This window comes from Nomascus leucogenys, chromosome 18 (genome assembly GCF_006542625.1).
Source record: "Nomascus leucogenys isolate Asia chromosome 18, Asia_NLE_v1, whole genome shotgun sequence".
Lineage (NCBI taxonomy): Eukaryota > Metazoa > Chordata > Mammalia > Primates > Hylobatidae > Nomascus > Nomascus leucogenys.
In genome coordinates, this window is record NC_044398.1 from 99,274,705 (window position 1) to 99,302,288 (window position 27,584).

At 43.9% G+C, this 27,584-nt stretch overlaps 1 protein-coding gene across 2 annotated transcripts in view; it reads left to right on the forward strand.

Annotated features, from left to right (window-relative positions):
• CREBBP (CREB binding protein) overlaps positions 1-27,584 on the forward strand; it is a 156,463-nt gene that overhangs the window by 48,941 nt on the left and 79,938 nt on the right. For both annotated transcript variants that reach the window (XM_003269219.4, XM_012497415.2), the window contains exon 3: positions 20,779-20,955. In XM_003269219.4, coding sequence (XP_003269267.1) covers positions 20,779-20,955 — 177 coding nt within the window. The remainder of the gene's footprint in view (positions 1-20,778; positions 20,956-27,584) is intronic.

Genomic DNA, 27,584 nt, shown 5'->3' on the forward strand with positions numbered 1-27,584 from the left:
TAGCTTTTGTTTTTGTCAACCTTTTCTTGTTTGTTTTCTATGTCATTTATTTCTGTCTTTATTTTCTTCTGCTTATTTTGGCTTTTCTTTGGGATAGAAGTTTGTATCACTGATTTTAGACTTTTCCAATATTAACATTTGGGCAATAAATTTCTCCTTAAACCCTATGCATCTTTTTTATTTCCCCATTTCTTTGAATCCTTTAAATCCATAAACATAAAAAAGTACCCCAAATACTGTTGTTAATTGCATCTCAAATTTTAATACATTTTTAAAATTAGTTTAAAATGTTTGTATTTTACATGTGATTTATTCACATGTAAATGTGACATGGATTATGGATTATGCCATAATTATGGGATTATGCTGAAGTGTGTTTAGCTTCAGCTTATGCTGAAGTGTGTTTAGCTTTTAAATATTTAAGAGTTTTGTAGATATTTTGTTGTTGGTTTTTAACTCTGCTGTGTTCAGAAAACATGCTTTGTATGATTGTTGTCCTTTGAAATTGGAGACTTGTCTTACAGCCCAGCAAATGGTTTTTCTTGACAAATATTCTATCTATACTTGAAAAGAATGACCAGGCGCAGTGGCTCATGCCCGTAATCCCAGCACTTTGGGAGGCCAAGGCGGACAGATCACTTTGAGACCAGCCTGGCCAACGTGGTGAAACCTGTCTCTACTAAAGGTACAAAAAAAATTAATAGCCAGGCGTGGTGGTGCGCATCTGTAGTCCCAGCTGCTTGAGGGGGCTGAGATACAAAAATCGCTTCACCCCAGGAGGTAGAGGTTACAGTGAGCTGAGATCGTGCCACTGCACTCCAGCCTGGGTACGGAGCAAGACTGTCTCAAAAAAATAGAATGTGTATCCTACAGTTGTGGGATGTGATGTTTCATAATTGTCTATTAGAATAAGTTGGTTGATGGTGTTCAAATCCTTAAGTTTTTTTGTTCTACTGATTACTAAGAGAGGATTATTAAAATCTACAATTACAATTTTAGGTTTGTCTGGTTTTTCGTTTAGTCAGAACAAAATGTAAGTACTTGTTTCATGTGCTTTGAAACTGTTTTATTAGGTTAATATGTACTTTGGATTGTTATGCCTCTGGTAAATTTACCCTTTTATCATTATGAAATATTTGTTTTTCTTAATATTCTTTGTCTTTATCTTCTTTTTCTCATATTTAATGTAGACTCCTTATGATTAGCATTCACAATTTTTTTTTCACTCTTTTTGTTTCGTTTTGTTACAGAATGTCACTCTCACCTAGGCTGCAGTCCAGTGGCGCAATCTGGGCTCACTGCAGCCTCTGTCCCCCACCCCGGGTCAAGTGATCCTCCCACCTCAGCCTCCTGAGTAGCTGGGACCGCAGGCACACACCACCACGTCTGGCTATTTTTTTTGTATTTTTAGTAGAGACAGGGTCTCGCCATGTTTCCCAGGCTAGTCTCAAACTCCTGAGCTCAAGCAATCTGGCCATCTTGGCCTCTCAAAGTGCTGGGATTACAGACATGAGTCACCACACCCAGCCCACTCTTAACTTTGTGTCTTAGGTATGTCTCTTGTAAACAGCATAGTATTAAATCTTGTTTTAATTTATTCTGATAACCTTAGTCTTTTAATTGTAGTGTTTAGTTTATTTATATTTAATGTTGATAATTGTTGGGTTTAGGTTTCTCATCTTACTTGTTTTCTGTTTGCCGCTTCTGTGTTTTGTTCCTTTTTTTCCTCCCTTCCTGCTCTTCTTTTAGAGGCAAATTCCAACATCTCTGTCATCTCTGTATCTGTTTCATTTGCAGTCTTTTGTTTTTTTAAATACAGAATTCCTGGTTATGGGTCACATCTTCCTGCTCCTCGGCATGTCCAGTACTTTTAGACTGTGTAGTGGACATGGTGGATGATAATGTTGTTGAATATGGGTTTTATTGTCCTTTATTAGTGTGTTTTGTTCTGGCAGGCACTTAAATTACTCAGATCAGTTTGATTCTCACAAAGCTTGTTTTTAGACTTACTTAGGGCAGGTCTTGAAGCCCTGTTCCTTAGACATGGTCTTTTTTGGGGTCTCAGTTTAATTCCTGGGGTGTTCAGCAAGATCTTGAAACTGACTGATCAGAACTTATGTCTCTAGTACTGTGTCAACTCTGGAATCTATTCAATTCACAATTCCTTTGTAGTCCTGCACACTTAGTTACAGCTCCACTAAGCCCTAGGAGGTGTTGGTGATGTGATTGTTGTGTGTAGTCACACTGGGAGATACTCTCCATTTTAATGGTGTGAACGTAACATTATGGTATCTAATGGTTGTCCCATAGTGACTGTGTATTTCACACTTTAAACGTTCTCTCTCATCTTCTGAATGGTCTGAGGATTAAGTTCACTGTAGAAACTTGGGAAGTGCCACATCTAACATCTTAATGTAAATGGGTCCAAATCATAACTTCAAGGACCAAGTTTTCCAAAATATTTTTGCTATATTTTAAAAAGAGTTACATTTATACAAATTACCATAGACAGTAATTTGCTGTCCATCTGTCACCGAGTTAAAATATCTAAGAGTTTTTATGTTGATTACCATGTAATTTTTTTTTGCATTTTTCAAAATTATATGTATGACTATAGCATAAAATTTCAGTGTGATCCCGGTATGAGCAAGGATAACAATTACTATATTTATTCTTCCTGAATTACAGTAAGAGGAAGAGCAGAAAAGGACATGCCTATTGTACTGGGCACTGTGCTGGGTGCTTTGCAAACATGATCTTGCTTTATCTCATTTTTAATAATCCTGTGAGGTGGGTGCCATATGTCTTTTATAACAAGGAGTAAAATATTCTGAACCACTTTACTGCTTATCCAGAAAATTATTCAAGATGACATGTGTTTGAAAGTGGTAGACTTTTACTTAAAATCCACCTGTGATTGACTCCAAGCCTGTATTTTTTTCTACTGCATCATTTTGTCTTTAATACAGCTGTATTCAAACTATGGTGGGGAAATATATATAAGACCTTATTTTCTGTGTGTGGGTCAGGTTTTCCCCCCATACACAAAATTTATAGAACAGATAACCTGGAGAGTGAGTCTGATTTCCCGGGAGTATTTTTGTCAAATGAAAGAATTTACTGCTTATTCCTTTCTAGAAACATACCCTTGTATGCTGTAAGCTTTGCCTGTGGTCTGATTGGGTTATGGCTCTTAATCTGAAATACTAATTCAGCCAAGCAATTTTTGTAAGACCCATAAAGAAGTCAGCTTTGGCCGGGCGTGGCGGCTCACGCTTGTGATCCCAGTACTTTGGGAGGCCAAGGTGGGTGGATTACCTGAGGTCGTGAGTTCGAGGCCAGCCTGACCAACATTGGAGAAACCTCATCTCTACTAAAAATACAAAATTAGCTGGGCATGGTGGCACATGCCTGTAATCTCAGCTACTCAGGAGGCTGAGGCAGGAGAATAGCTTGAACCCAGGAGGCAGAGGTTGCAGTGAGCCGAGGTTGCGCCATTGCACTCCAGCCTGGGTGACAGAGCGAGAGACTCTGTCTCAAAAACAAAACAAAAAAAAAAGAAGTCAGCTTTTCTGGCTAGAAAAATGTGCCTTGGCCTATGTGCAAGAGGCCAGCATAATTAATTTTCTTAAACATTATTTTTTAAAGTGATCTTGGCCAGGTGCAGTGGTTCACACCTGCAATCCCAACACTTTGGGAGGTTGAGGCAGGAGGATTGCTTGAGCCAAGGAGGTTGAGACCAGTGTGGGCAACACAGTGAGACTCCATCTCTACAAAACATTTTAAAAATTAGCTGGGTGTGGTGTCACGTGCCTATAGTCCCAGCTACTCAGGAGGCTGAGGTAGGAAGATCGCTTGAGCTCAGGAGGCCGGGGCTGTAGTGAGCCATCGCTGCACCATGTACTCCAGCTTGGGCAACAGAGTGAGACGCTGTCTCTAAAAAAATAGTAAGTAAGTAGCTGGGCATGGTGGCTCACGCCTGTAATCCCAGCACTTTGGGAAGCTGAGGTAGGTGGATCACGAGGTCAGGAGTTTGAGACCATCCTAGCTAACACCGTGAAACCCCGTCTCTACTAAAAATACAAAAAATTAGCCGGGCGTGATGGCGGGCGCCTGTAGTCCCTGCTACTCGGGAGGCTGAGGCAGAAGAATCTCGTGAACCTGGAAGGGGGAGGTTGCAGTGAGCCGAGATTGCATCACTGCACTCCAGCCTGGGCAACAGAGTGAGACTCCATCTCAGTCAATCAATCAATAAAATAAAAAGTAAGCAAGATCACTTTTTGAAAAATATTTTTCTTACATGATGGTAGCAAGGAAAGGTTTGATTTTTATGTTCTGAGGTTTTTAAATTTTTAACACAAGAACAAAGGATAGTATAACCAACACCTGTGTTTTCATTAGAATTAATGCCTGTTGATATTTATCACATTTCCTTCATAGTTTTTTTCTTTTCATTTTTTAAGTAGACTTAAATTGTTTTTAGAGAGATAGGTCTTGCTATTATGTTGCCCAAGCAGTGGGCGTTCACAGGCGCAATTATAGTGTACTACAGCCTTGAATTCCTGGGTTCAAGCGATCCTCAAGCCTCATCTTTCTCGGTAGGTGAAACTACAGGCGGTGCAACTGACTGAGTAGACTCTGTGTCGAGAACAGTTTTAGATTTACAGAAAAATTAAAAGATAGTACAACAGGGTTCTATATCTCTTCCCCACCGTCCATGCACTCCCTATTGTTAGCCTCTCACCTTTCCTGTGTTGTGTTTGTCACAGGTAATGAACCAATACTGATACTTGTGATTAACTGAAGTCCATACTTTAATCAAATTTCCTTAAATTTTCCCTGATGTCCTTCTGTTTTAGGATCCCATCCATGATATCCCATTACTTTTAATCGTCCTGTCTCCTTAGGCGCCTCTTGGTTGTGACGTTTTCTCAGACTTTCCTTGGTTTTTAATGACCTTGACAGTTTTGAGGAGAACGAGTCAGGTGTATTATAGGATGCCCCTCTGTACAGATTTGTCTGATGTTTTTCTTGTGGTAAGACTGGGCTCATGGGCTTTTGAAAGGAAGATCATAGCAGCCAAGGGCCATTTTCACCATGTCACATTGAGGGCGCATCATGTCATGGTGACTTACCACTATGGTTGATGCTGCCCATAGCCAGCCGGTTGAGGTCGTGCCTCTCAGATTTCTCCACTGTAATGCTCCGCTTCCCTCCTCCTTGCCATCCTCTTTGGAAGGAGTCACTATGTTTAAGGATAGGGGGTTTATACTCTACCTTCTTTAGGCAAAGTGTCTACATAATTTATTTAGACTTCTTCAGTGTGGGAGATCTATCTCTTCATAGTTTTTTACTAAATGAAATCAATTTTAACAAGAAAAATGAAAGTGTCTTTTACATGATATGTATTCATCTTGCTCCCTGCCCGCCGAGACTGGGTCTGGCTCTGTCACCCATGCTGGAGTGCAGTGATGTTATCTTGGCTCAGTGCAACCTCTCCCTCTGGGGCACAAGCAGTCCTCCTACCCCAGCCTCCCGAGGAGCTGGGACTACAGGTGCATGCCACTGCACCCGGCTGTTATTGTTTTTTGTAGAGATGGAGATTTGCCATGTGGCCTAGGCCGGTCTCAAACTCCTGAGCTCAAGCAATCCACCTGCCTCAGGCTCCCAAAGTGCTGGGATTATAGGCGTGAGCCACCGTGCCTGGCCTCATCTTGCTTTTTTAAGAACAATATTAAAATTCATACATAAAGATTTGATTCATTTATTCTAACCTGTTCATATGATTATGAATTCTTCCTTGTATTTTTTTTCTATTACAGTTTTCTCTATGCTTTTGAAGATACACAGTGACATTTTAATGAAAACTTTGTCTCTTATAAGAGGTTCAGATGGTGTGGCTGAATCTCAGAAACAAGAGATTTTTGTCTTAGTAATTTTTAAAATAAAGGCAAAGTTACTCACAAATTAGGTTCCCCCCCAGCATCTTTAATCATCTTTGATTACTTGATAAAAAATGCCTTCTAACTGTGATGTAGATCTCATTTTCTTTTTTGTTGTCAGAAGAGGACTGAGCCCTTTTTCTGAGTGCTCTGCTGAGGCAAGTGTCCAGAGCCCTCCACTTAGAGCTAGGAACTGAATGTCAGTGACATTTTTTTGTCAGGAAGTGTAAATGATTATCAACTAATGGCAATTCCAAGGCGATACTTCCATAGATATACATCTGTGTAATTATTACATGTTTTTGGATAAGAATGTGGCACTGTGGTTTGTGGCTTTCAAAAAATGGCGCATGGTCTGAAGTAGTGTGATTGCAGGGATTGCATTTTTATTTACTAAGTAAAAACTTAATGCCCTTAGCATGAGTCATATTATTCATTTCATGTTTTTCTACCAAGTAATGAAGAATGAACTGGAAAACAAGCCATCTGAAATCCTTCCTAGAACAAAGCAAGAGATAGATAATACTGAGAAATGCCAGCTTTAGACATTGTCTTGCAATTATTGACTTTAAATTATTGTAGTAAGGATGCATGCCTGTTTTCAGTACTGTAGAAAGTCTGTTCATTTTATAGAGCCGTGTCTCATGTTAGAGATTTTCTGTGCTCTATTTTTGGAAAGAGATCTTAGAGCCACCTCAAGATTGCACAGTGCTTTGTGGTTTTCAGGGTATTTTCCCATGTGCTATCCCATTTAAACCAGAAACCGGAAGTTAGAGCGGCCCTGCGTGAATGGCAAACAGGAGTGTATATATCAGCGATGAGTGGGCACACTGTTGAGGCACAGGGAGTGATTGAGGCATTGAGATTGGGGACAGTCCAAGGAGTGGACGGAGTGTGTTTTCTCCCCTAAAAACCTGGCATATTTTGCTTAGAGAGTTACTGTAGAACGGGAGGCACTGGCCTGCTTGGCAGTTGTAGTCTCCAAGTTGTCCAGGTATGGTTCAGCCTAGGCGTGCTGCTGCCACGTGTGGGCTCGGTGAGGCAAAGGCACGTGGGGATGGGAGTGGCCAGAGGTGGGAGGCCGTCACTCTTGACTTGAGTCCGTCAGGATTTGAGTGGAGAGGTCAGAGCAGCGTTTGTGCCTGTCTGTCGATGTTGTGAGTGATGCTCGTCTGACACAGTGCTTGCCTTTTGTGACTAACCATCAGCATGAATAACCAGCTCTCTCCTGAGCTTTCCGGTTTCCGTGTTCATTTTAATTAACACGTTAGCTCTGTCAGTTAACCCCCAGCCAGATGGCTGCACATCCTACCACTTTTTTGTGGACATTTTGATTAGAGATAGACTTTGAAACTGCAAGATTCATGACTATCCAGGCCCATCCCACAGGTGTTTCTGCCCATTCCTGTTCATAGTGAGGTTGCAGAGGCGTAGCCGCGGTCAACTGTGTTCGTTACCATTAGGTCGCCTTTGCAGCCCAGCTCTTGACCCCTTCTCCCTCTTCAAACTCCATTTAGCAGTCGATGTTGGTGGCATCTGTTAACAGCACATGTCTGATTTCCTTGTGGCTTGTGTCTCTTACCTTTGGCTTCGGAGAACATGGCCTTGTGTGTGTCACCACTGCACAGTACCTCCCTCCTGGAAGACCTTAACACACGTCGCGTTCCGAGATGAGTGTGTGTGTGTGTGTGTGTGTGCGTGCCTAGATGAGTGTGTGTGTGTGTGTGTGTGTGTGTGTTGCCACAGCCTTTTCGACTTCCGGTGTCCTGAAGATAAGAGCATCACTGCTGAAGAGAGCTAGGGGCGGGTGGTGACGTGATAGCTGCCTAGTGGTCTCTCCTTGCTGGAAAGGTCTGCTGCTCGAATAGGAGCTGTCTGACTAGAAGTGTGCCTCGCCATGGAAACTTGGGAACCAAATGCATTCAGGTCCATCCCTCGTGCTCCAGTCTCTTGCTTGCTGCTCCCTGAAGCTCAGGCCAGATAGATCAGGATGAAGGGGCATCCCTTGCTGCCTGAACTTTGAACCAGAGTTCAAACAGCAGGGATCATTGTACCTTTGTGATACCAAGAGCCAAACGTGGGATTTCTGAGGAGAAAAAGCAGAAGCTGTTAGAGCCACGCCTGGCTTTTTGTCTCCTGAGTAGGTGTGGACCTTGTTTGTTTCTGTTTTCTTTCCTCCCGCCCTCCCTGCAGAGAGTGGTGAGCCTGTGCTGAGGCTCCTTGAAATGTCTTCTAGCCACGTGTATAAGGCATTAGAGCAAAGCCTGACAGGTTAGGGGACCACGTTGTGACCAGGGCAAATTTGATTTCAGTTACCACGCAGCCGTAATCTCTTTCACCAATGGTTTGATCTACCTAGTTTTATTCATTGTTTAATGACAGTTTAAATTAATGTTTTAAGTCCAGTTGTGCAGCCTAACAGGGTCGTCTTGCCATTTTGGGCAGTCAGGATGTTTGAGTAGAGAACGACTTTAAGAAACAACTTTTCCTCCTTATAATAAAATAATGGTTTGTATAGAGAATTTCAGTCATATAGAAAGTATTAAGAAACAACATTTGCTTACAAGCCATCCAGAGAAATCACTGTGAAATATTTTGGTGTTCTGTCCTCCTTGCTGTGTATAGGTGTGTGTTTTATGGGGATTATACATGTGTGTCCTTTTTTCTTTTTAATTTTGTAACTTACAAGGAACATTTTCTCTGTCAGTAATCAGAGTGACCTTTGTGGTACCAGCGGTGCCTTATGTTGACCTCGCCCCTCTCGCTCTTCCAGGCGCTTCCCGTGTATTCTCTGGAAACAAGGCACAGAGACTGCAGTGGACTGAGCCAGCTCCCAGCTCCCTCAGCACCCTTCCCTGTTTTGTCTTCTCACTGACATCACCAGTCAGGAGGGACAACTGTGTTTAAGAGCACTTTACTTTGCTAGTTATGTTTTTGTTAGGACTCTTTACACCTCAGCTTTTGGTAAGAGGTAGAGCCACATATTTTTGATAACAATATATCTTTGAGTGTGCTTTACACTTTTAGATTTATGGCATTTAATAAGCTGGGCAAGATCTTCTTTGGCCGCTGCAGTCCTCTTCTTGCCACTGAGGTCCAGGAGGTTCGCCATGAGGAGATGACACAGAACCCTGAGGCAGCCTCATGTCACCTCCCAGGGCTCATCCCGAGAGCTGTTCTTCCTGCTCCCACAGTAGAGGCGACGGCCTGCCCAGTTCAAGAATTAGTTCTGTTTTCCTGCCCCAAAGTAGAGGAGGAACACAGCCCTCTGAAACGTCATCTTTCTTTCTCCTTTAAATTTTACTAGAAATAGTCAGCGGCTGTCTATCTTAAAGCCCTCTTTGAGAGTTCTGTCCCATCTTTATTTCTCCTTTTCTCTGAACCGTTGCCTTACCTATACACATGCACACCTTCCTTTATTGCCGCCTCCTTTACTGTGCGTTCTTGATGTCACTTTTTATCAGTGCGTGGAGTGTAGATCCGTGGAAAAAGGTGCTTCTCTGCCTTGCATGAGCGCTCTATGTGGAAGGTCTGGGGAAAACATGGGTGACTTTGTCAGGTGACTTATTGAGGCCCTCTGTCCCACTGTGCCATAGTTGGATTGCAGTGTAAATTAACTTTTGTCTTTACAAAGATTCACTCTTTTTTTGTGTGTGTGACAGAGTCTTGCTCTGTTACCCAGGCTGGAGTGCAGTGGTGCAATCTTGGCTCACTGCAGCCTCCACCTCCCATGGTTCAAGTGATTCTCCTGCCTAAGCCTCTCCTTAGGTAATTCTCCTGCCTAAGCCTGTAGCTGGGACTACAGGTGTGTGCCACCATGCCCGGCTAATTTTTGTATTTTTAGTAGAGACAGGGTTTCACCATACTGGCCAGGCTGGTCTCCAACTCCTGACCTCAGGTGATCCATCCACCTCGGCCGTTCAGAGTGCTGGGATTACAGGCATGAGCCGCCACGCCCAGCCAAGATTCAATCTTTATAGAATAAAATTTTTCTCACATTTTTTATCACCTTTTCTTCTTTTTTCCTCTTTTTCCATTGCCCATGTGAAGTTGGCTTGGATTGGCATAAAAGGGGTACTTAATCCTGAAGAGAGTCTACTCTTCTACCTAAAAAAAAAAATATTAGGACTTAAAAGAATTAGGGGAAACAATGCATTCAAATTTTATCTCCCTTTTCTTGGATCATTTTGCCTCAGATTAGCTGTTCTTTGTGTAAAATACTTTGGGAAGTGGTGTCCAGGGTGCGGGGCTATAGAATCGCGGTCCCTGAGCAGTGGGGATGGAAGACCTTGCTCCACGAGCTCCCCAGTCTCCTGGAAAGGCTGCTGGCCATCCAGTCTGGGCCCCACAGGGAGGATTGCCATGGTGAGGGCCTCCCAGTCCAGGGGTTGACAGTTAACTCTGCAGACTCAGAACCCTCAGTTGTCACTCACTGCGAGTAGCTGTATCTCCCAGGAGTGTAGCCTTTATGTGAATCAAGCACCGATGGTTTGAAATAAAAAATGTCATCAGATTTTTAGAATCAGAAAGAACTTTAAAGATCACCTAATGCTAATCTAAATGCTTCCTATTTTATAGATAAGGAAAACTAAGGGCCCAAGAGGTTTGTCCCAGTTACATGGCTGATGAGGGGCAGAAACAGGATTAGAAATAGTTTCTCCAGTGACCTTGACCCGTTGTTTTTGCTTATGCATTAATGCAGACTGCACCCTGGGGAGCCAGCGTCTCTAGCTGTAGGGACCTGCCAAGGTGTACCAGTAGTATTAGGGTGCCGGTTTCACTGCTAGAAGTTTCTGGAGTAGTTGGGTGACTAACAGTGAGGATACAGGCCTGCATTTCCACTCTTCTTCTAAGTCACATTCTGGTCGTGGCTGTGTGTGTGTGTGTACACAGTGGCTCAATTATGGATCACTATATCCTCGACCTCTTGGGTTCAAGCAGTCCTCCCACCTCAGCCTCCAAAACAGCTGGGACTACAAGCACACGCCATCACACCTAATTATTTTTTGTAGAGAAGGCAGTTTTGCTGTGTTGTCCAGGTTGGTCTCAAACTCCTGGCCTCAAGCGATCTTCATGCCTGGGAGGATCTTAACCCAAGAAGACGAGGAATGCTTCTGGAAAGACATTATCCAAATGAAATACAGTGAGAGTTGCTAAATACTTTGTTACTAGTCTTCCAGTTAGGACTTATCCTTCCAGGGCAAATGTTCAGACCTGGGGGCTGCACATATTCCTGAATGCATTCCAAGTTGGCGGCATATAAGACTTCAGTTGAGGGGGAAGGTGGGCTGCTCACCAGCCCAGGTGCTTTAGCCCAACTCTCCTGCCCCAGGCGCACCCTGGACAGCCAAGTGCTGTCTATGGCACTGTAATCAGTGGCGTATTTCTCCTTACTCTATATTTACCAAGTTGATATACTGGAAGGATTCCAGGAGCAAGCGGGTGATAGCAGGCAACTGAATGCAGTCATGTCTTTCCATGAAAACTGCTTTTCTTGGCTTTCTTCCAACAATGGTAGGTTGCCAAGAGAAAATGCTTTTGGCTTTACAAATCATCTGGCCGTAGTCTGGGGTAGTTCTGGTTCTTTATGTCATTGAAAACGATAAATATTTGTGGCTATTAAATCATTTAGCAAACTTTTGATCTTGATGTACTGAACTGTGTTGTTTTTTTACACCTTATATGAATTTGTGGTTTTACGTGTATATCAACTTGTGGAGAAAGATGCTAAAAAAACTCCAGCTTGAAAAATATGTCAGGTTAGGCTGAAGCCACATCAAATGGAAGTTTGTTGCTGTGTCGTGGCTGGCTTATGAGTGGTAGTTGCATCAGTTTCTTTTTTCGTGGGAGTGTTCTTTCATGTTCAGTTCTTCTATGTTTTGGTTTAAATTTCAACCCAAGAATGTTAGGCTAGGGTATTTTAATCATGTGTCATTATTGCTTATGATTTAAGTTTGAAATAAACACCCCGAGTTTATTGTTTTTAAAGCTAAAAAACAATGTAGAAAGAAAACTGGAAACGCTTGTGATTTACCAGGACAATTTGAAAATAATGGCCTCTTCAGAGTATTTCTACAAATAGCAAATGCCCAAGATTGTTGTTGTCACAAATGTTTTTCTGAAAATGTCTCATAATCGAATGCCAGTAATCCCAGCCGGCCTCTCCCTATTGTCCTACATGTTGGAACCACTCTCCACCATCACACGTTCTCTGAAGAGTGTGCCTTTATTTCATTCCTGTTTAAGCATGGTCAGGAAAGAAATCATATGTAGTATAGAATGATTGCTCCCAAAGCTGTCTCTCATCTCCTCACCCCTAGTACTCACTGTGGCAGCTGCTCATCTTAGTGCTTCACATATAGGAACTTGTTTAGTTCTCATGCAATCCTTAGAGGAGGTGCTATGATCTCCATTTTACAGATGATAAAACCAAGGTGCAGAGAGGTTTAAGTAAATCCCTAGCAAGTGGTGGAGTCGCCATTCAGATATCCCCAGAGTCCACATAGTTGACCACAGTGGCATGCTGCCTCTATGAATGAAATTGTATTTGTGGCTATGTTCCAATAAGAAAAATTTTGTTTTTTCAGAAAGAGGCATTGGGCTGTCTTTGGCCCACAAGCTGCACTTTGCCACCCTATTTTCATAGACAGATCCTGTCTCTGTCCCGGGTACTGGCGTGAGGCCGGTGAACTTGAAGGAGACAGAGTTCTGTTAAGCAGGGAGGTGATGAGCCCTCGTGCAAGGGCAAAGCCTCTAGTAGGGGCTGTGGGGAGCGTCTGCTGAGTTTTCAGGCTGATTTAGAGTGTCCCTGTGCTTTTCTGGGGACCCTTTCCTCACCTGTGAAGTGGTAGATTTTAACTAGTCTTGTTTCTCCACTTGTCTTTGCAAAGCTTATTACTGAACATCATATTTTGGTTCCTTTTAGTATGTTTCTGACCAGCATCAGTGACCCCCCGCAAAGCCCACTTCCTCTGAGTGCTCTGCTGTGTATTGTGGCTTGAGGCGTGTCTTGAGGTGTGAGGAAAACTGCTGAAGTAGTCAGCTGCTGCAAAAACGGACTTAGTGGGCTCCTTGGAACCACCTTAAGGCCAGGCGCGGTGGCTCATGCCTGTAATCCCAGCCCTTTGGGAGGCCAAGGCGGGCGGATCACTTGAGGTCAGGAGTTCGAGACCAGCCTGGCCAATGTGGTGAAACCGCGTCTCTACTAAAAATACAAAAATCAGTCAGACGTGGTGGCACCCTCCTGTAGTCCCAGCTACTCAGGAGGCTGAGACGGGAGAATCGCTTGAACCAGGGAGGCAGAGGTTGCAGTGAGCTGGGACGGTGCCACTACACTCCAGCCTGGGCGACAGAGTGAGACTCCATCTCAAAAAAAAAAAAAGAAAAAGAAAACCGAAACATCAAACTCGGCACTTGTTGCGCTGAGAGTTTCTGACGGTCTGGCTGACTCTAGGTCAAGTTCTGCATGACAGTGCATTTCTGGCCGTCCTCCTCCCCGACCCCCCATTGGTCACATGGTGGCCCCCTCAGGTGCATACTCATAAGTGGTTGTGGTCAACCCCTTCCTGTGAGTGTGCGCCTCAGAAGGACGTTTGGAGATGAAAACTGGGGGAGTTTGTTTGTCAGAGTGGTTGTTTTTATGAGTGGTTGATGTCTCTGGAAGTGGACTATTTGCAAAGGCTCCCATACGTGGCTCAGGATTGTGTGAGATCAGGAACCAGCTTGCCCTTCACTGAAAATGAGGGGCATGGAGGAAGTTTCCTTCCCCCGAGGATAGGTATTCTTAATCTTTAGGAGATCTTAGAGTGACCCTCAAAAATGAACATCACACAAAATTGTGAACTGGTGCCCACCCAAATGCTCCCTCCCCTGCCCCCGTGGACTGCCTGGCCCATTGCCTCCTCCCAGTGGAGTTTGGCCTGCAAAGAACGTGTTTCTCTGACCTTGTTCGACAGAAGAGCCAGAAAATGGATGCTTGGCTTGCTACTATTGTAGAAACCTGTTCTGGGGAAATACTTCTATTTTGATGATTTCTTCTATAACCTTTCAGTCTAAACTTACCCTTTTCAATATCAGGAGTTTTTCTGCTGATATTGAAGGTCTTGACCTGACTTCTCTCTCTTCCTAAACCCCTTAATTAGTCCTTGGATTTCCATTTACTAACTTTTTTACGAGACTAGATCTCACTTGAGAGAAGGGGGAGTTAGGTGAGTAGTAGAGATATTCTCCTGGATAGTGAGTGGAGAGAATCTTTCTGGTCTTTCTGAGCCTGGAGCTTGTTTTCCTACTAATGTTTTGATAGCTGTCATATCATTACAAGTAGAAAATGATAGTATTTGTTCCACACACTGAGGTAAACAGAGGAGGCTGTTGGCAGCCAGAAGTGACCATGGAGGCTGATGGGTCAATAATTCTGTGTGCAAGTGGAAAGCTCTGGGTAAGGGCATGAGTGGGGCCTTGTACCAAAGCCAGGATTTTCCTGGCCCAAAGATGTAGCACAGAGGACCCATTTTATAGCCAGACTGGACTTGTGTATTTGCTGTGATCACACACACACGTTTCACCATTCCAAAAACCAACTCCGAGGGCCTGTTCTCGTTCTGCCCGACTTTTCAGCATGGGAAAGCAGCTGTCCACTCCTGTCCACTCCAACTGGTAGCTGAGATCCTTGTTTGGAAGTTTTGAAGGTAGAAAGGGGACTGTTCCTGCTGCCTCTTCCGATGCCCCCTCCAGCCAATGCTGATCCTCTTTGTGCCTTGACTTTGGTCACTTGTTCATGATTCTTTGACCACCTCCTTTCTGGCTCTATTCCTAGGGGCTGCGTGGCATGGTGGTGCTTTGGCATGTTCATTCATTTGGGTCCTTCCGCTGCATCCCTGGTATGTTGCAGGGGATGCAGAGAATGTTCCAGGAAGGTGAGAAGTTTTATCCTAGTTTTGTGACCAAAACAGGTTCAGGATAGATTATTATAAGCATTTATGTGACAGATAATCCTCTAGAGCTGTGTGGTACTTTCTACTATCCGTGGTACCCATGTCTCCTGGAGTAGATGGACAGTCACAGTCTGCCTTCTCCCTCCTCTTTGTTGATGATGGTCACTCACCTACTTGCCAGACAGTTCAGGCCCGCAGCCACAGGATTTGATGGATGGGCTAGGCTCAGCACCAGAATTTGCTGCAGGTGCCTGTTTGTATTGTTCTTGGGCTTTGAGCTGAGCTTAAAGAGGAATTTCCTCATCAGAGCTCACACTGCAGTCATGTTAAGGCTAATCCAGTTTCACCCCCGTTCTTTCTTGGGGGCAGTGGTTGGAGTTGGGGAAACCTCAGGATCTGGCTTCAATGTTTTTCTTATACACAGGGACTGTGGATTATGTATTTTTACTCTCTGAGTGAAGTGATAGAAAACAGAAGTAGGTTCTCAAACAGTTAATTGATTGATACGCTTGTTCACAATGCTTTTTCATGGGAAACCTGGGAGAGCTGTGAGGCTTTATTTAATTTAGTTTCATTATGGAAGCTCTTGTTCTTTTTTTGGGTACTTACTATAGTTAACTTTTCCTATTTTCTGAGATTAAACTTGAATTAAATGCCTAAAGGAGTTCTGTTAGGAAGAATAGAGTAAAAGAAACTTATGATATGTATGGGCTGTTGTTGAATGAGGCAGAATATAAATACTTTATGGGTTTTATTTGTTAATATATAAATTTTACTATTAACTGAACAGTTGCCTATGCTGCTCTGTTCTGCCTTTTGAATTTTATTTAAAAGAGTATATGGAATACAAAAAAAAGAATGAATAAGACTTTGTATTTGCTAGCACAAGAGGGTGACTATTCAAAAATAATTTAATTGTACGTTTTTAAATAAATGAAAGACTGTAATTGGATTGTTTATAACACAAAGGATAAATGCTTGAGGTGACAGGTGCCCCATTTACCTGGGTGTGATTATTACGCAGTGCATGCCTGTAAAAAAATCTCACGTAACCCATAAACATATATACCTACCGTGTACCTCCCAAAATTAAAAATGAAGAAACTTTTTAAAAGATTATATAGAGGTTCTCTAGCAGCAGTAAACCAAATCCTGATGAACCTCCATTGAAAATAAAGCCGACTTTACAAAACAAAATTTTTTTTTTTTTTTTTTTGAGACGGAGTCTCCCTCTGTCATCCAGGCTGGAGTGCAGTGGCAAGATCTCAGCTCGCTGCATTTTCTGCCTCCCGGGTTCAAGCAGTTTATTCTGGCTCATCCTGGGATTATAGGCACACACCACCATGCCTAGCTAATTTTTGTATTTTTAGTAGACATGGGGTTTCACCATGTTGGCCAGGCTGGTGTCTAACTGCTGACCTCAAGTCATCCGCCCGCCTTAGCATCCCAAAGTGCTGGAATTACAGGCATGAGCACCTGGCCTACCAAATTATTATCAAGTACCTGTTGGGACATTTAAAGAAATGTAGATTTTCATTAATTAGAGTTAGACATCTTGATTTTAATATTTCATTTTGGGCATTGGTCCTAAAAAGTATATGTTAGCCTAGAGTGGGGGACCACAGTGCTCAGTTTGATTAATGGAGAATAGATATAGACTAGGAATTCAGAAATCTAGAATCTCTAGAAGCAAATGGTTTTTATTCATAACTGCAGCGTAGAACTAGTGCATGGCTCTTGAGTTCTGCCAGGTGATGGTTTGGCGCCAGGAGGTAGCCTTGCCTGGGCAATGAGCAGTGATACCCTGTGAGAGAACTGACCTCTTTAGCCTGGTTATTAACTTTCTCTGATAAGGAGAGGCTGGGGCTGGCCCTGGTGCCAGAGATTTGAACCCTAACCTCCTGCATGTAGCCTGGGTTTTGTTTTTATCGTAGGCTGAGGACGGGATTTTCTTTCCCTGTTTTTGAGAATTGCGTAGATCCCTGTGAGCTGGTCGTTCCTTACATACCGTTCGTGATCTTTGACTTGCCATGTTTTTTACCTTGTGAGAAGGTAAAAACTTGTTAAGACTGTTTCTTTCACTCTCTTATCTGATGTCCAAGAAGAGAAGGTACAAACACGTTTCCTGATGAAATCTTTCAGAGCGCTTCCAAACACTGGGTTACCCTTTGAAATTGACCAGTTATGACTAGGCATGGTGGCTTATGCCTGTAATCCCAACACTTGGGGAGGCTTGAGGTGCATGGATCACTTGAGGCCAGGAGATCGAGGCCAGCATGGCCAACATGGTGAAACCCTGTCTCTACTAAAAAATACAAAAATTTGCCGGGCGTGGTGGCGCATGCTTGTAAACTCAACTACTTGGGAGGCTGAGACACGAGAATTGCTTGAATCTCGGAGGCGGAGGTTGCAGTGAGTTGAAATTGTGCCACTGCAATCCAGCCTAGGCAACAGAACGAGACTCTGTCTCAAAAACAAACACACACACACACAAAATAAACAACACTGACCAGTTAGAAAAGGGCCCCAGGTCAGGCAAGTATTAGCCACCTGATCACACACTCATACTCACCCTGGCAGGGCTATCTTAGGAAAATTGTCAAAATATCTGGGAAGTTTTGGAAATAAACTTTCTGAAGCAAGTCAGGTGAACTTTGAGGTCCATGGGACCCCTTTCAGAGCGCATTGGCCTCTTGGTACTTATGTCCCCTCTTCTGGAGCCAGGGTGCCTCGGCATTTGGTGTGGAAGGAAGATGGTTACCTGTCCCCTTCCCCACCCCATCAGCTGTCACCCACTTTGGTTTGTCAATGCTGGGCCTAATTAATTAGAAACTTCCAAAAGACGTTGATTTTGTTTATCAAATTGGTTGACATAAGGTGTGAGCTCTGTGACAAGTGGGATATGCATCTACGCAGCCTCAGAACTGGGCTTGGCTTATAGCAGGCACTTGGTGAATACCAGTTGACTTCGAGGATGAATTGACGAGGGAAAATGAGTGCGGGTGTTCTGTCATATTTTGTCCAAAGTGACAAATTTAGGAACTGGAAAAAAAACTGTATTTTTTGTTGTTGTTCGTGTTGTTGTATTCAAATTCTAGGCTTCTAAGAACAATGTTTCAGCAGTTTGATTATATGTAATAAGACAAATTCTGAGAGTGGTAATTGTTCCATGGAATTAATTTAGTATAGTAGTTTCTGAAAATATAAATTCCTGCTTCGATTAAGTTTCAGATGACAGTTGAAGGAAGCTTCTTGCAAATCAGAGATGTGCTTCATATTTATTGAGCTACCATCTTGCCTCGATTAAGTCATTTGAACTCGAAATTGAGTCTGGTTTGTGGACTTGGTGAAGAATTAGTATCTCAATTCACTTAAGTAGAGCACCTAGTGGTGGCAAGAATGTGATTGCTTTCAAAAAGGTGAGAAATGTCACCTAGGAGGACTACATGTGGAAGGAAATCACCTGTGTATGAAATGCACAGAGCTAGAACTTTCAGGTTATACTCCTTTGGTTTTTATTTGTGTTTTTGTGTAGGCATTTCAACAGAAAGGGCCAGTTGTGTTGAGTGTTGATTTGTTTGTAGCGTAGACTTTTAGAGCCAAAAGAAATAATACGATCCATCTTGTTCTAAGACACTCGTCTTACAGGCGAGGAGTTTGAAGTCCATAGAAGGAATATAAGTTACCCAGAGTGGACATGCTGGCGTGGCAGTCACCAGGTGAGGCTGACGGAGAGAACTGAGCTATGATTTCTTGACTGGAAAGTCACCCCTGGGAGGTTTTCCCTATGCAGGGACCTTCCCAGTCCATCAAACTGACCACTACACCAGAAATGCAGAACACACAATAGACAGAAGGTGGAATATTAGAGCTTTGCCAAAAAGCAAAGACAGGCAGCCCAAGCATCCAGTTTCTTAATTAGTCTTCGTTCCTCCACAGGGAGAAAGATAAACACTGGGATATTGCCATGGCAATTCCTGAATTGACCTGTGGAGGCTGGAACTGGGGGTCATCAGGGAACTTGGCCCACGTCTGTTGATGGAAGGAATTCCAGTTGGTTGCAGGCCCTCACGGAAGCATAGCTGAGGGTTCCTCTTTACCATTCCTGCCTTTATCTAGTATATATTTGATTTCAGTCCACTTTAGTTTTATAAAAAAAACTTTATTATGGAAAATTTTAGGCCGGGCGCAGTGGCTCACACCTGTAATCCCAGTATGTTGGGAGGCCAAGGTGGGTGGATCACCTGAGGTCAGGAGTTTGAGACCAGCTTGGCCAACATGATGAAACCTTGTCTCTACTAAAAATATAAAAATTAGCTGGGTGTGGTGGCACAAGCCCATAATCCCAGCTACTCAGGAGGCTGAGGCAGGAGAATTGCTTGAACCTGGCAGAGGGAGGTTTCAGTGAGCCGAGATCACGCCACTGCACTCCAGCCTGGGTGACAGAGTGAGACACTGTCAAAAAATAAATAAATAAATAAATTTTACACCTGTACAGTGGTAGAGAGGATACTGTAACCTCTTTGTGCCCATCGCCTACTGCTTGGTTAGTGATTATCAGTACCTTACCAGGCTCTCTGCATCTATGCCCTTTTCCTGCCACCTCCTCCTCCCCAGTGGATTAGAGGTGACCCTTGAGCAACTCGGGGGTTAAGTGTTCTGACCCTGCCAGTCGAAAATCTGCTTATAACCTTTTGACTCCATAAAAGTTTAACTACTACTAATCCCTTGCTGTTGATCAGAAACCTTACTAATAGCATGCACATTTGCTTAACAGAAATTTTATGTTTTATGTATTATATACTGTATTTTTACAGTGAAGTAAGCTAGACAAAAGAAAATGTTATTAGGAAAACCATAAGGGGCCGGGCACGGTGGCTCATGCATGTAATCCGAGCACTTTGGGAGGCCAAGGTGGACGGATCACCTGAGGTCAGGAGTTTGAGAACAGCCTGGCCAGCATGATGACACTGTGTCTTTACTAAAAATACAAAAAAAATTAGCCGGACCTGGTGGCGTGTGCCTGTAGTCCCAGCTACTCAGGAGGCTGAGGCAAGAGAATCGCTTGAACCCAGGCGACAGAGGTTGACAGTCAGCCGAGACCGCTCCACTGCACTCCAGCCTAGGCGACAGAGCAAGACTCTGTCTCTATTTAAAAAAAAAAAAAAAAAAAAAAAAAAAAAAAAAAAAAAAAAACCATAAGGAAAAGAAAATATATGTACCATTCATTAAGGAAAGTGGGTCATCATCAAGGTCTTCATCCTCGTCGTCTTCACGCTGAGGAGGATGAGGAGGTGCTGGTCTTGATCTCTTGGTTGGCAGAGGCTGAGGAGGTTGAAGAGGAGCAGGAGAGATTGAAAAATATTTCCATATATGTAGACCCATGCGGTTCAAACCCATGTTGTTCATGGGTCAAGTGTATTTTAAAGGAGATCCCAGGTGTTGTATCGTTTCATTGCAATATTTCCACTGTGTGTTTTGAACTAATGGAAACTTAGTTCAAATCTGATGGGGAACCTAACAGAAACTAGATACCTGTAGAGTAATTAAGGATTAAACTGAAAGAATTCCCCTTGGGTAGCAGCTTTGGAAGGTTTTGTTTTCCAAATGACTTTCTTCAGGTGTTGGTGCAATTGTTGGGGCAGGAGGGATTGAGTGAGGAGAGTGGCTGAGGGTGGGAGGAAACAGCTCGGCTACTTCTGGGATGGGGTTTAGGGTGAGGAGAGAGTGGCTGCTAGGAGCAGCTTCGTGAGCCTTCTGCTTGGAGCATGTGAACCTGATAATGAACCTTAAATTTATCATTGCAATGAGTATTTCATAGGAAACCATGTGAGCATTTCCCAGGCCCTTCCTTTTATATGTGACTGCATCACCACAGCTGATGTTACCTCTTTTTGTTTCAGATGGGAATAACTGGGAACACAAGTCCATTTGGACAGCCCTTTAGTCAAGCTGGAGGGCAGCCAATGGGAGCCGCTGGAGTGAACCCCCAGTTAGCCAGCAAACAGAGCATGGTCAACAGTTTGCCCACCTTCCCTACAGACATCAAGAATACTTCAGTCACCAACGTGCCAAATATGGTAAGTTACCCTTGGCTGTCAGTGTTGTGGCTCTCCGGTGGGTGCCGTGGTCTGTGGATTTTTACCATTCTCACAGTGAAAATCTGTAACTAAAAGTGTGTCAGTAGGTGATAGGAAGAGAACCCAGATTTCTCATGAGTAGCTCTCTAAATGAGTTTAACATTTTCTGTGATGAGCTAGCAACAGGAGAGATAGGTGAGGATGATTCAGCCGCTCCTCCCAGGCTCCTTTTGTTCATGGAGAGAATTCACGTACACGAATCACTTTACCTTTCTCTCCAGAATCATGAGAACCAGAGATACTGGCTTTTCTTACACTTCCTGTTTGTTAGTGGCTTGATGATGTCAGTAGAAGCCCATTGATTTGTATTATCATCAGATGATGGACATTTATCTTCCAAAGACAATACTCTGTTGATGAGATGCATATTATGTCCAACACAATAGATGATTCCACGTGTCTTCATCCTCCCTGAGGTTTGAAGGGATTTTATAGGTGGGAAATCTATAAAATAGGAACTATCCTTATCACTTCTCAACCTGATGAACCAAGATATTAATGGGAAAATATCTCCTTTTGTACCACGAAATAATAGAATCTCTTTTATTTCAAAACACAGGGGTAGTGCGTTCTTTTGTCCAGCCTCTCTTGCTCACCCCAGCTGCTGCATGTCTGGTGTGCTCTTGGTGGTAGGTGAAGACCACAAGCAGCCATCTCTCCCCACTGCTTGTTGCTGGGAGCCTGACCTTCCCAGCTGCTGTGGTGATTGATTTGGGAAGATCACAAGAAAGTGAGAGGATTATGTTCAGAAAAAGTTGCTTTTTGTCTTTCAGTTTTTTACACTTTTTATTTTGAGGTATTTGTTGTAAAGATAGCACAGAGAATTCCTATATATCCTTCACTTCATCCAGCTTCCTCTGATGCATCTTACGTAACCTTGGTCATTTCTCAAAACTAAGTAATTAACATTGCTTACAGTGCTTAGAAGTTTTGAGGCTGCTGGGAAGCAGAGAGAGCCAGATCTCTTTCTCTACTTGTTTGATAAAATCGGGAAATGGGAATAATGAGGTGTCCTGTCAGGTGCTGGCTCCCTGCTGTATGGTACCTCCATTTAAAAAGGTGGTTGAGGCCGGGCGAGGTGGCTCACACCTGTAATGCCAGCACTTTGGGAGGCTGAGGCGGGTGGATCACGAGGTCAGGAGTTCGAGACCAGGCCGGCCAAGATGATGAAACCCCGTCTACTAAAAATACAAACATTAGCCGGGCATGGTGGCGGGCACCTGTAATCCCAGCTACTCAGGAGGTTGAGGCAAGAGAATCGCTTGAACCTGGGAGGTGGAGGTTGCAGTGAGCCACGATCATGCCACTGCACTCTAGCCTGGGTGGCAGAGCAAGACTCTGTCTCAAAAAAAAAAAAAAGGTGGTTGGGTATGTACAAGTAACAAAACTTGCTCTCAAAACTATGAAAACAACCTAAAGTTCTAAGGACTTCTTTATTTCTTCTGATAATCCCCTTGTAACTTTCCTTGATATGCTTCTCTCTTTCCAATAACTTTTTGTTGCCAGGATTGTCCTGTTCCTGATAGTACAGGTCTAGAGCCCAGAGGACCCTAGGTCAGCCCCTCAAGTTCAGGGAACAGTACTGACCTGCATAATGCTGGGCTCTGGCACCACACAGATCCTGTTCTCTCCTGTGCTTCCTTTTCTAGTCCTCACCGAAGGGACAGTAGTGTGGACTCTGGGGTTGGCTGTCATCGATTATGCCTGCTCAGTAACAAGGAGCACATTTTGGCTTCATAGTGAAAGCATTTGCTTTTTCCAAGACTTCCCGTGTTTTACGGTCAGGGAAACCCTGACCTAACGTTTTCGTCCCTTTTCTCTTTTAAAATATTCTGCAGCCCCACTTGCCCATCCCCTCTCCTTTATCTACAACTTAGTGACAGAATCTGTTCTCCGGGCCCCTCTGTTGCCTCCACTGCTGCTCCAGAGGGCTGAACTTGGCAGATGTGGTATGCTTGTCAAGGGCAGTTTCTGCCCGGGACTGCAAAGAGGCTACTCATTCCCTTCACCTGCAGCAGGGCTGGAGCCATTTGGTCCGGGGCAGGCTCCCCTCTGCCTCTGCACTGATGGCAGTTCTCTGCTGTGAGCCAGTTGTGCCCCAGAGGATGTTGGACAGCATTCCTGGCCCTACCCACTGGGTGCTTACAGCCTTCTCCCCTAAGCCATGATAATCAAAAATGGCTCTAGGCACCAACATATTTTCCCCAGGGCATAGTCGCCCCTAGTTAAAAACTCCTGCTCTGGAGAACTGGAGAGTAATTAGGAGAAGCAGTAGCAACAGCATCTCATCCTTTTGCCTGTCTTCCAGACGTCTGACAGAAGTAGAACCACTTCTTTTCCTCTCTGCCTCTCTCCCTCCCCGCCCCCAACCTTTCTTTCATCCCTCCCTCTCCCCTTCTCTCGCCACTGCCTCCCTTTCTCTCTCCCTCCCTTCCTGTTTCTCCCTCTCTCTCTGGTCTTCCCAGGGTAAACTGAGAAAGCATTTTTGTCCATGGGAACTGCATTGCTTGTCTGGTGGCCACTGTCTCACAATAACCCCTGTGGACTTTGAGACAGATCCACAGATGCCTGTTGGGGGTAAACTGAATGACACCACTGACCCTGGAGGGCACAGATCAGATGGGGCTGTGCCCACATGTGCCTTTGTGGGGCAGCCTGACCCAGGAATAGCCTTCACTGCTCCACATAGTGGTAGGAACCAGAGGGGACTGGTGGGAAAGTGAGGTACCAGCACACATGGTCTCCCCAGCATCTTTCTAGGTCATATTTACGCTATTCCTGCAGGACCCTCTTGAGAGACATGATTCCAGGTCCCATTTTACAGCTGAGCAAGTTGAGACTCTGAGGAGTTTGAGTTGTTCAAAGCTGTGTAACTTCCTGTTTGCAAAGCCTAAAACTCTTCAGTTATGTTCTGAGGTCATGTTTTTGCAGCCCTGAGCCTGCCGGGAGTGCTTTACCAGCCCGTGCTTACACAGTTTGTTTGTAGTTCCTCAGACGCGTTTTGTAGTCTTTTTGAATTTTCAAAATTACATCTGGCCTCAAAACCCACAGACTTTTGCATACTGAGGGTAAACACTTACAAAGAAATCTAGGTCTATTTACTGAAAAAATGAGGTGTCAAACCTATTTGCATTTATTGTCATGCTTTGGGGGGTACCCAACTAAATTTGGTGTCCCAAACAATCCCATTCAGGACTCCGGTGCCAAATCACCTGGGGCCCTCTGCAGCTCTTTCCTGGAGTGATTCAGCCACGTGGTCTTGGGTCAGGGAGCTCTTGTTCCTCTCCCCTCCTAGTTTCTATAGGAGTCCAACACTGGGTAGCATTGAGGAAGGGAAGGATATGATCATTCAATTAATTTGTCACATGTGTTGAAAGCCTTTTGTGCGCTCAGGTGCTGGAGTTGGCTCCCCAGAAGGCAACTGGGAGTGACACAGAGCTCACTCCACTTTCGTGAAATGGAAGGTGTAGTGGCTACAGAAAACAAATCATTACAAACTGCTCCAAGAGGTCTGAGTAGCACTCAGCGGTTCAGATTGTCACAGGGACCTCTTTAGATGGAGCCATCAGAGAAGGCCACATTGAGGGAGGAGATTTAAAGGCAAGATTGGAAAGTTGAGAAGAAGCCACAGAGACCCCAGGGTACTGGGAGAGCACTGGCTTGCGCAGGAACTGGTAGAAGTCCAGAAAGGCCACGATGAGGGAAGGGAGCATGGCATGAGTGGAAGTTGGGGGCTGAGCAGGAACCAGTTCGGGGGCCTTAGAGGGAAGGTGGGCCATCGGCTTACAGGGTAGGGTGTGATGCAGGAAGTTGAAGCCACTTTAGTTGAGTGAGGAGGAGGAGTTCAAGGGCGATCCTTCTGGAAGTGGAACCCACCTGATTCTTGGTGACGTCTTGCTTAAGCTTTGGATTGGGCTTTCTGACATTTTCACAAAATGCCGCTTAGAAGTGGGACACATCTTAGACTGAGAACGTTGAGTGACCAGAGGGGCCTCATCTTCAGGTTCTCCCACGCGGTCTCCTGCAAGAGTTATTTGTAATGTGAAGTTCGTAGGTGTGATTTTTTTTTTTTTTTTTTTTTTTTTTTTTTTTAAGAACTGCATTATGGAGACTTCACCATTCTTAAAGTTGAGATGCAGGAGATTGATCAGTAGTGCTGCTTATTTAAAATTGCTTATGAGAGTGATGTTACGATTTGTTGTGATTGAGTTTCAGAATTTTGGAGTGGAGGTTGTGGTCAGGGCCTGCAGCAGCTGCTGATCTACGTCTCTGAATGGAAGGGCGGTGTGACTGGAAGACTGTGTAAACGGGAGGATGGGAGAGTGGTCTTCTGTGTCCTGCCAGAATATCACAGCTGCGGCAGTGACACTGGTAGCACCTGAGTGGCAAGCCATGTGCCAGGATGCCCTCCAGGGCCCCCGGTGTCCAGGGGTTCATTCCATTGCTGTGTCTCAGCACGTGTCCGTGGCCCCACCTGCATCCGAGTGACTGGCAGTTCCTGGGCCTCACCCAGTCCTCCCGATTCACAATCTCTTAGGACGAAGGTGCAGAATCTGTGTCTTGTAGTCACTCTTAAGTTGTGAAACTGCAGCTTTTTTCTTTCTCAGTTTGCCAGTTAATACCACCTAATTCCCTCTAATATAACTCAGATAATTCTTAAACACATGGGCTTGCAGTTCTTTGTGTTCTGCTGGAACTTGTGGTTTTACATGAGCTGCTTTGGTGATTCTGATGTGGAATAAAGATCATGAAAGCCACTGTCTGCTGACACCATGAGCCATTGGCATTGTGACCAGCTGTCCCAGTGTGGAGTGGACTTACTTTCTTGGTCTTCATGTCCACTTTAGTACTTCAGAAGGCTTCACTAATGTTCCCCCACCCCCCAACCTTGTTTGTCATATTTTCATAATTTTCTGTCCCGTGTCTAGATTGTGATCATTGAGGGAGCAAGACTTAAACTGGCTGCATAGGGTTAAGCTTCGTGAACGCCAGGATCTATCTCTTTGTTGTCATCTTTGATGAGCTCCTCTCAGTGTTGGTTTCCTTGCACAAATGACTGTGTTCCCTGACATTATACACAAGCTCCTTTCACTGCACAAGTAGAAATTGTAAAATCACTGCTTGTCTAATACCTCCCTCTATCCTAGGACTAAAGAGAGTCCTTATAGGGTTCTGTGGAGACGGCAGGTGAATAGTCACGTCATCTCTTCACCGTAACAGTGTCTATAGAAAAATTACACCATGATTATGAATTGTGTCTCACTAATTGAATTGGAAAATGTGAGGAAGTTTTGGAAGTAAGCCCTTGTTTATAATTATTAGTGATTTAAGCGTTTGTGTATTCTTAAGAGTTTATATGTATTGACTCCATCTGTATCTTGAAGATTCCTGAGAAAACATGTATGTAGGGCCTTCAAATGCCGTGAAGTATAAATCTTCTATTCAAACTTATCCCCATTGGTTTTGGCAATAAGTATCAGCTGAAAAACATAGTTTAAGCACAAAATAATGATACGTGGTGTGTTGCAAATAACAAGAAACTGTAAATTGAGAGAAAGTAGCCAGTCCTTTAGTATCGGGGTAGCCCCACGTATTACAAGGGCTCAGTCAGGAGCGTTTAACTTACTTTCCAGTATGGGTTTCCCATTAACCAGCAGTATCTTTTCTAGAGTCTGATTAGTACAATCCTTTCTTCAGCAAAACCTCCTAGGTGGAAGCATAAATCATCTCAAAGATACCCATGTAAAGTGGAGGCCTAGCCAGAAGGTTTTTTTTGTTTCGTTTTTTTGTCTACGCAAGATGTGCTGCATACTTACTAACAACCAGCATTGAAGCCTCTGCCTGCCTGCTGGAAGTATATAATAAGGATAGCAGGCATTTCTGAGAAATGAAGTGACTTTTAGAAGAACCAAGTAAATACACCACAATAGTCCTGCAAGAAGCAACAACTCAGTAAACAGCACAGGTCATGGGTCTGGGTGAGGTCAGTCGTAGCTAGCAGTAGTGCGAGTATAATACTTCACTTCCTCTGGAGCGGTGTGATCTACATCAGTCTCTGCACAGCCCAAATCACCCTAACTTCCTTTTACCTTTTCCACAACCCTTTGAGATGGCCCTGAGGTTCAAGTCACCAAAAAGACAGTCTGTCCAGTAACTAATTTGCCAAGTTATCAAAAAATTACTGTGTAAATTTTTGTTTATGTTCCTTTTTTCCTCTAATCCTTAGAACCTGTAAATGTCGTAAGTATTCTTGAAGAATACATGTGTATATATCAACAGTATTCCAGAAGAGTATTCTAAAAACTTTTTAGTAAAAAAGTTTTAGTAAAAAGTTTTTAGTAAATTGGTAATTCTCTTGAACTTGGTCATTCGGCTCCTGGTCTGGTCCCCCTGTCACTTTGACTGTAGGAATAGATCTGGTGCCTTCTACCTTGCAGGTTGTCTTTTTTTGTTGTTTCTTTGGTTGGTTGGTCGGGTGATTTTTTTTTTTGACCTGGGGTCTCACTGTCACCCCAATTGGAGTGCAGTGGTGTAGTCTCAGCTCACTGCATCCTCTTCCTCCCAGACTC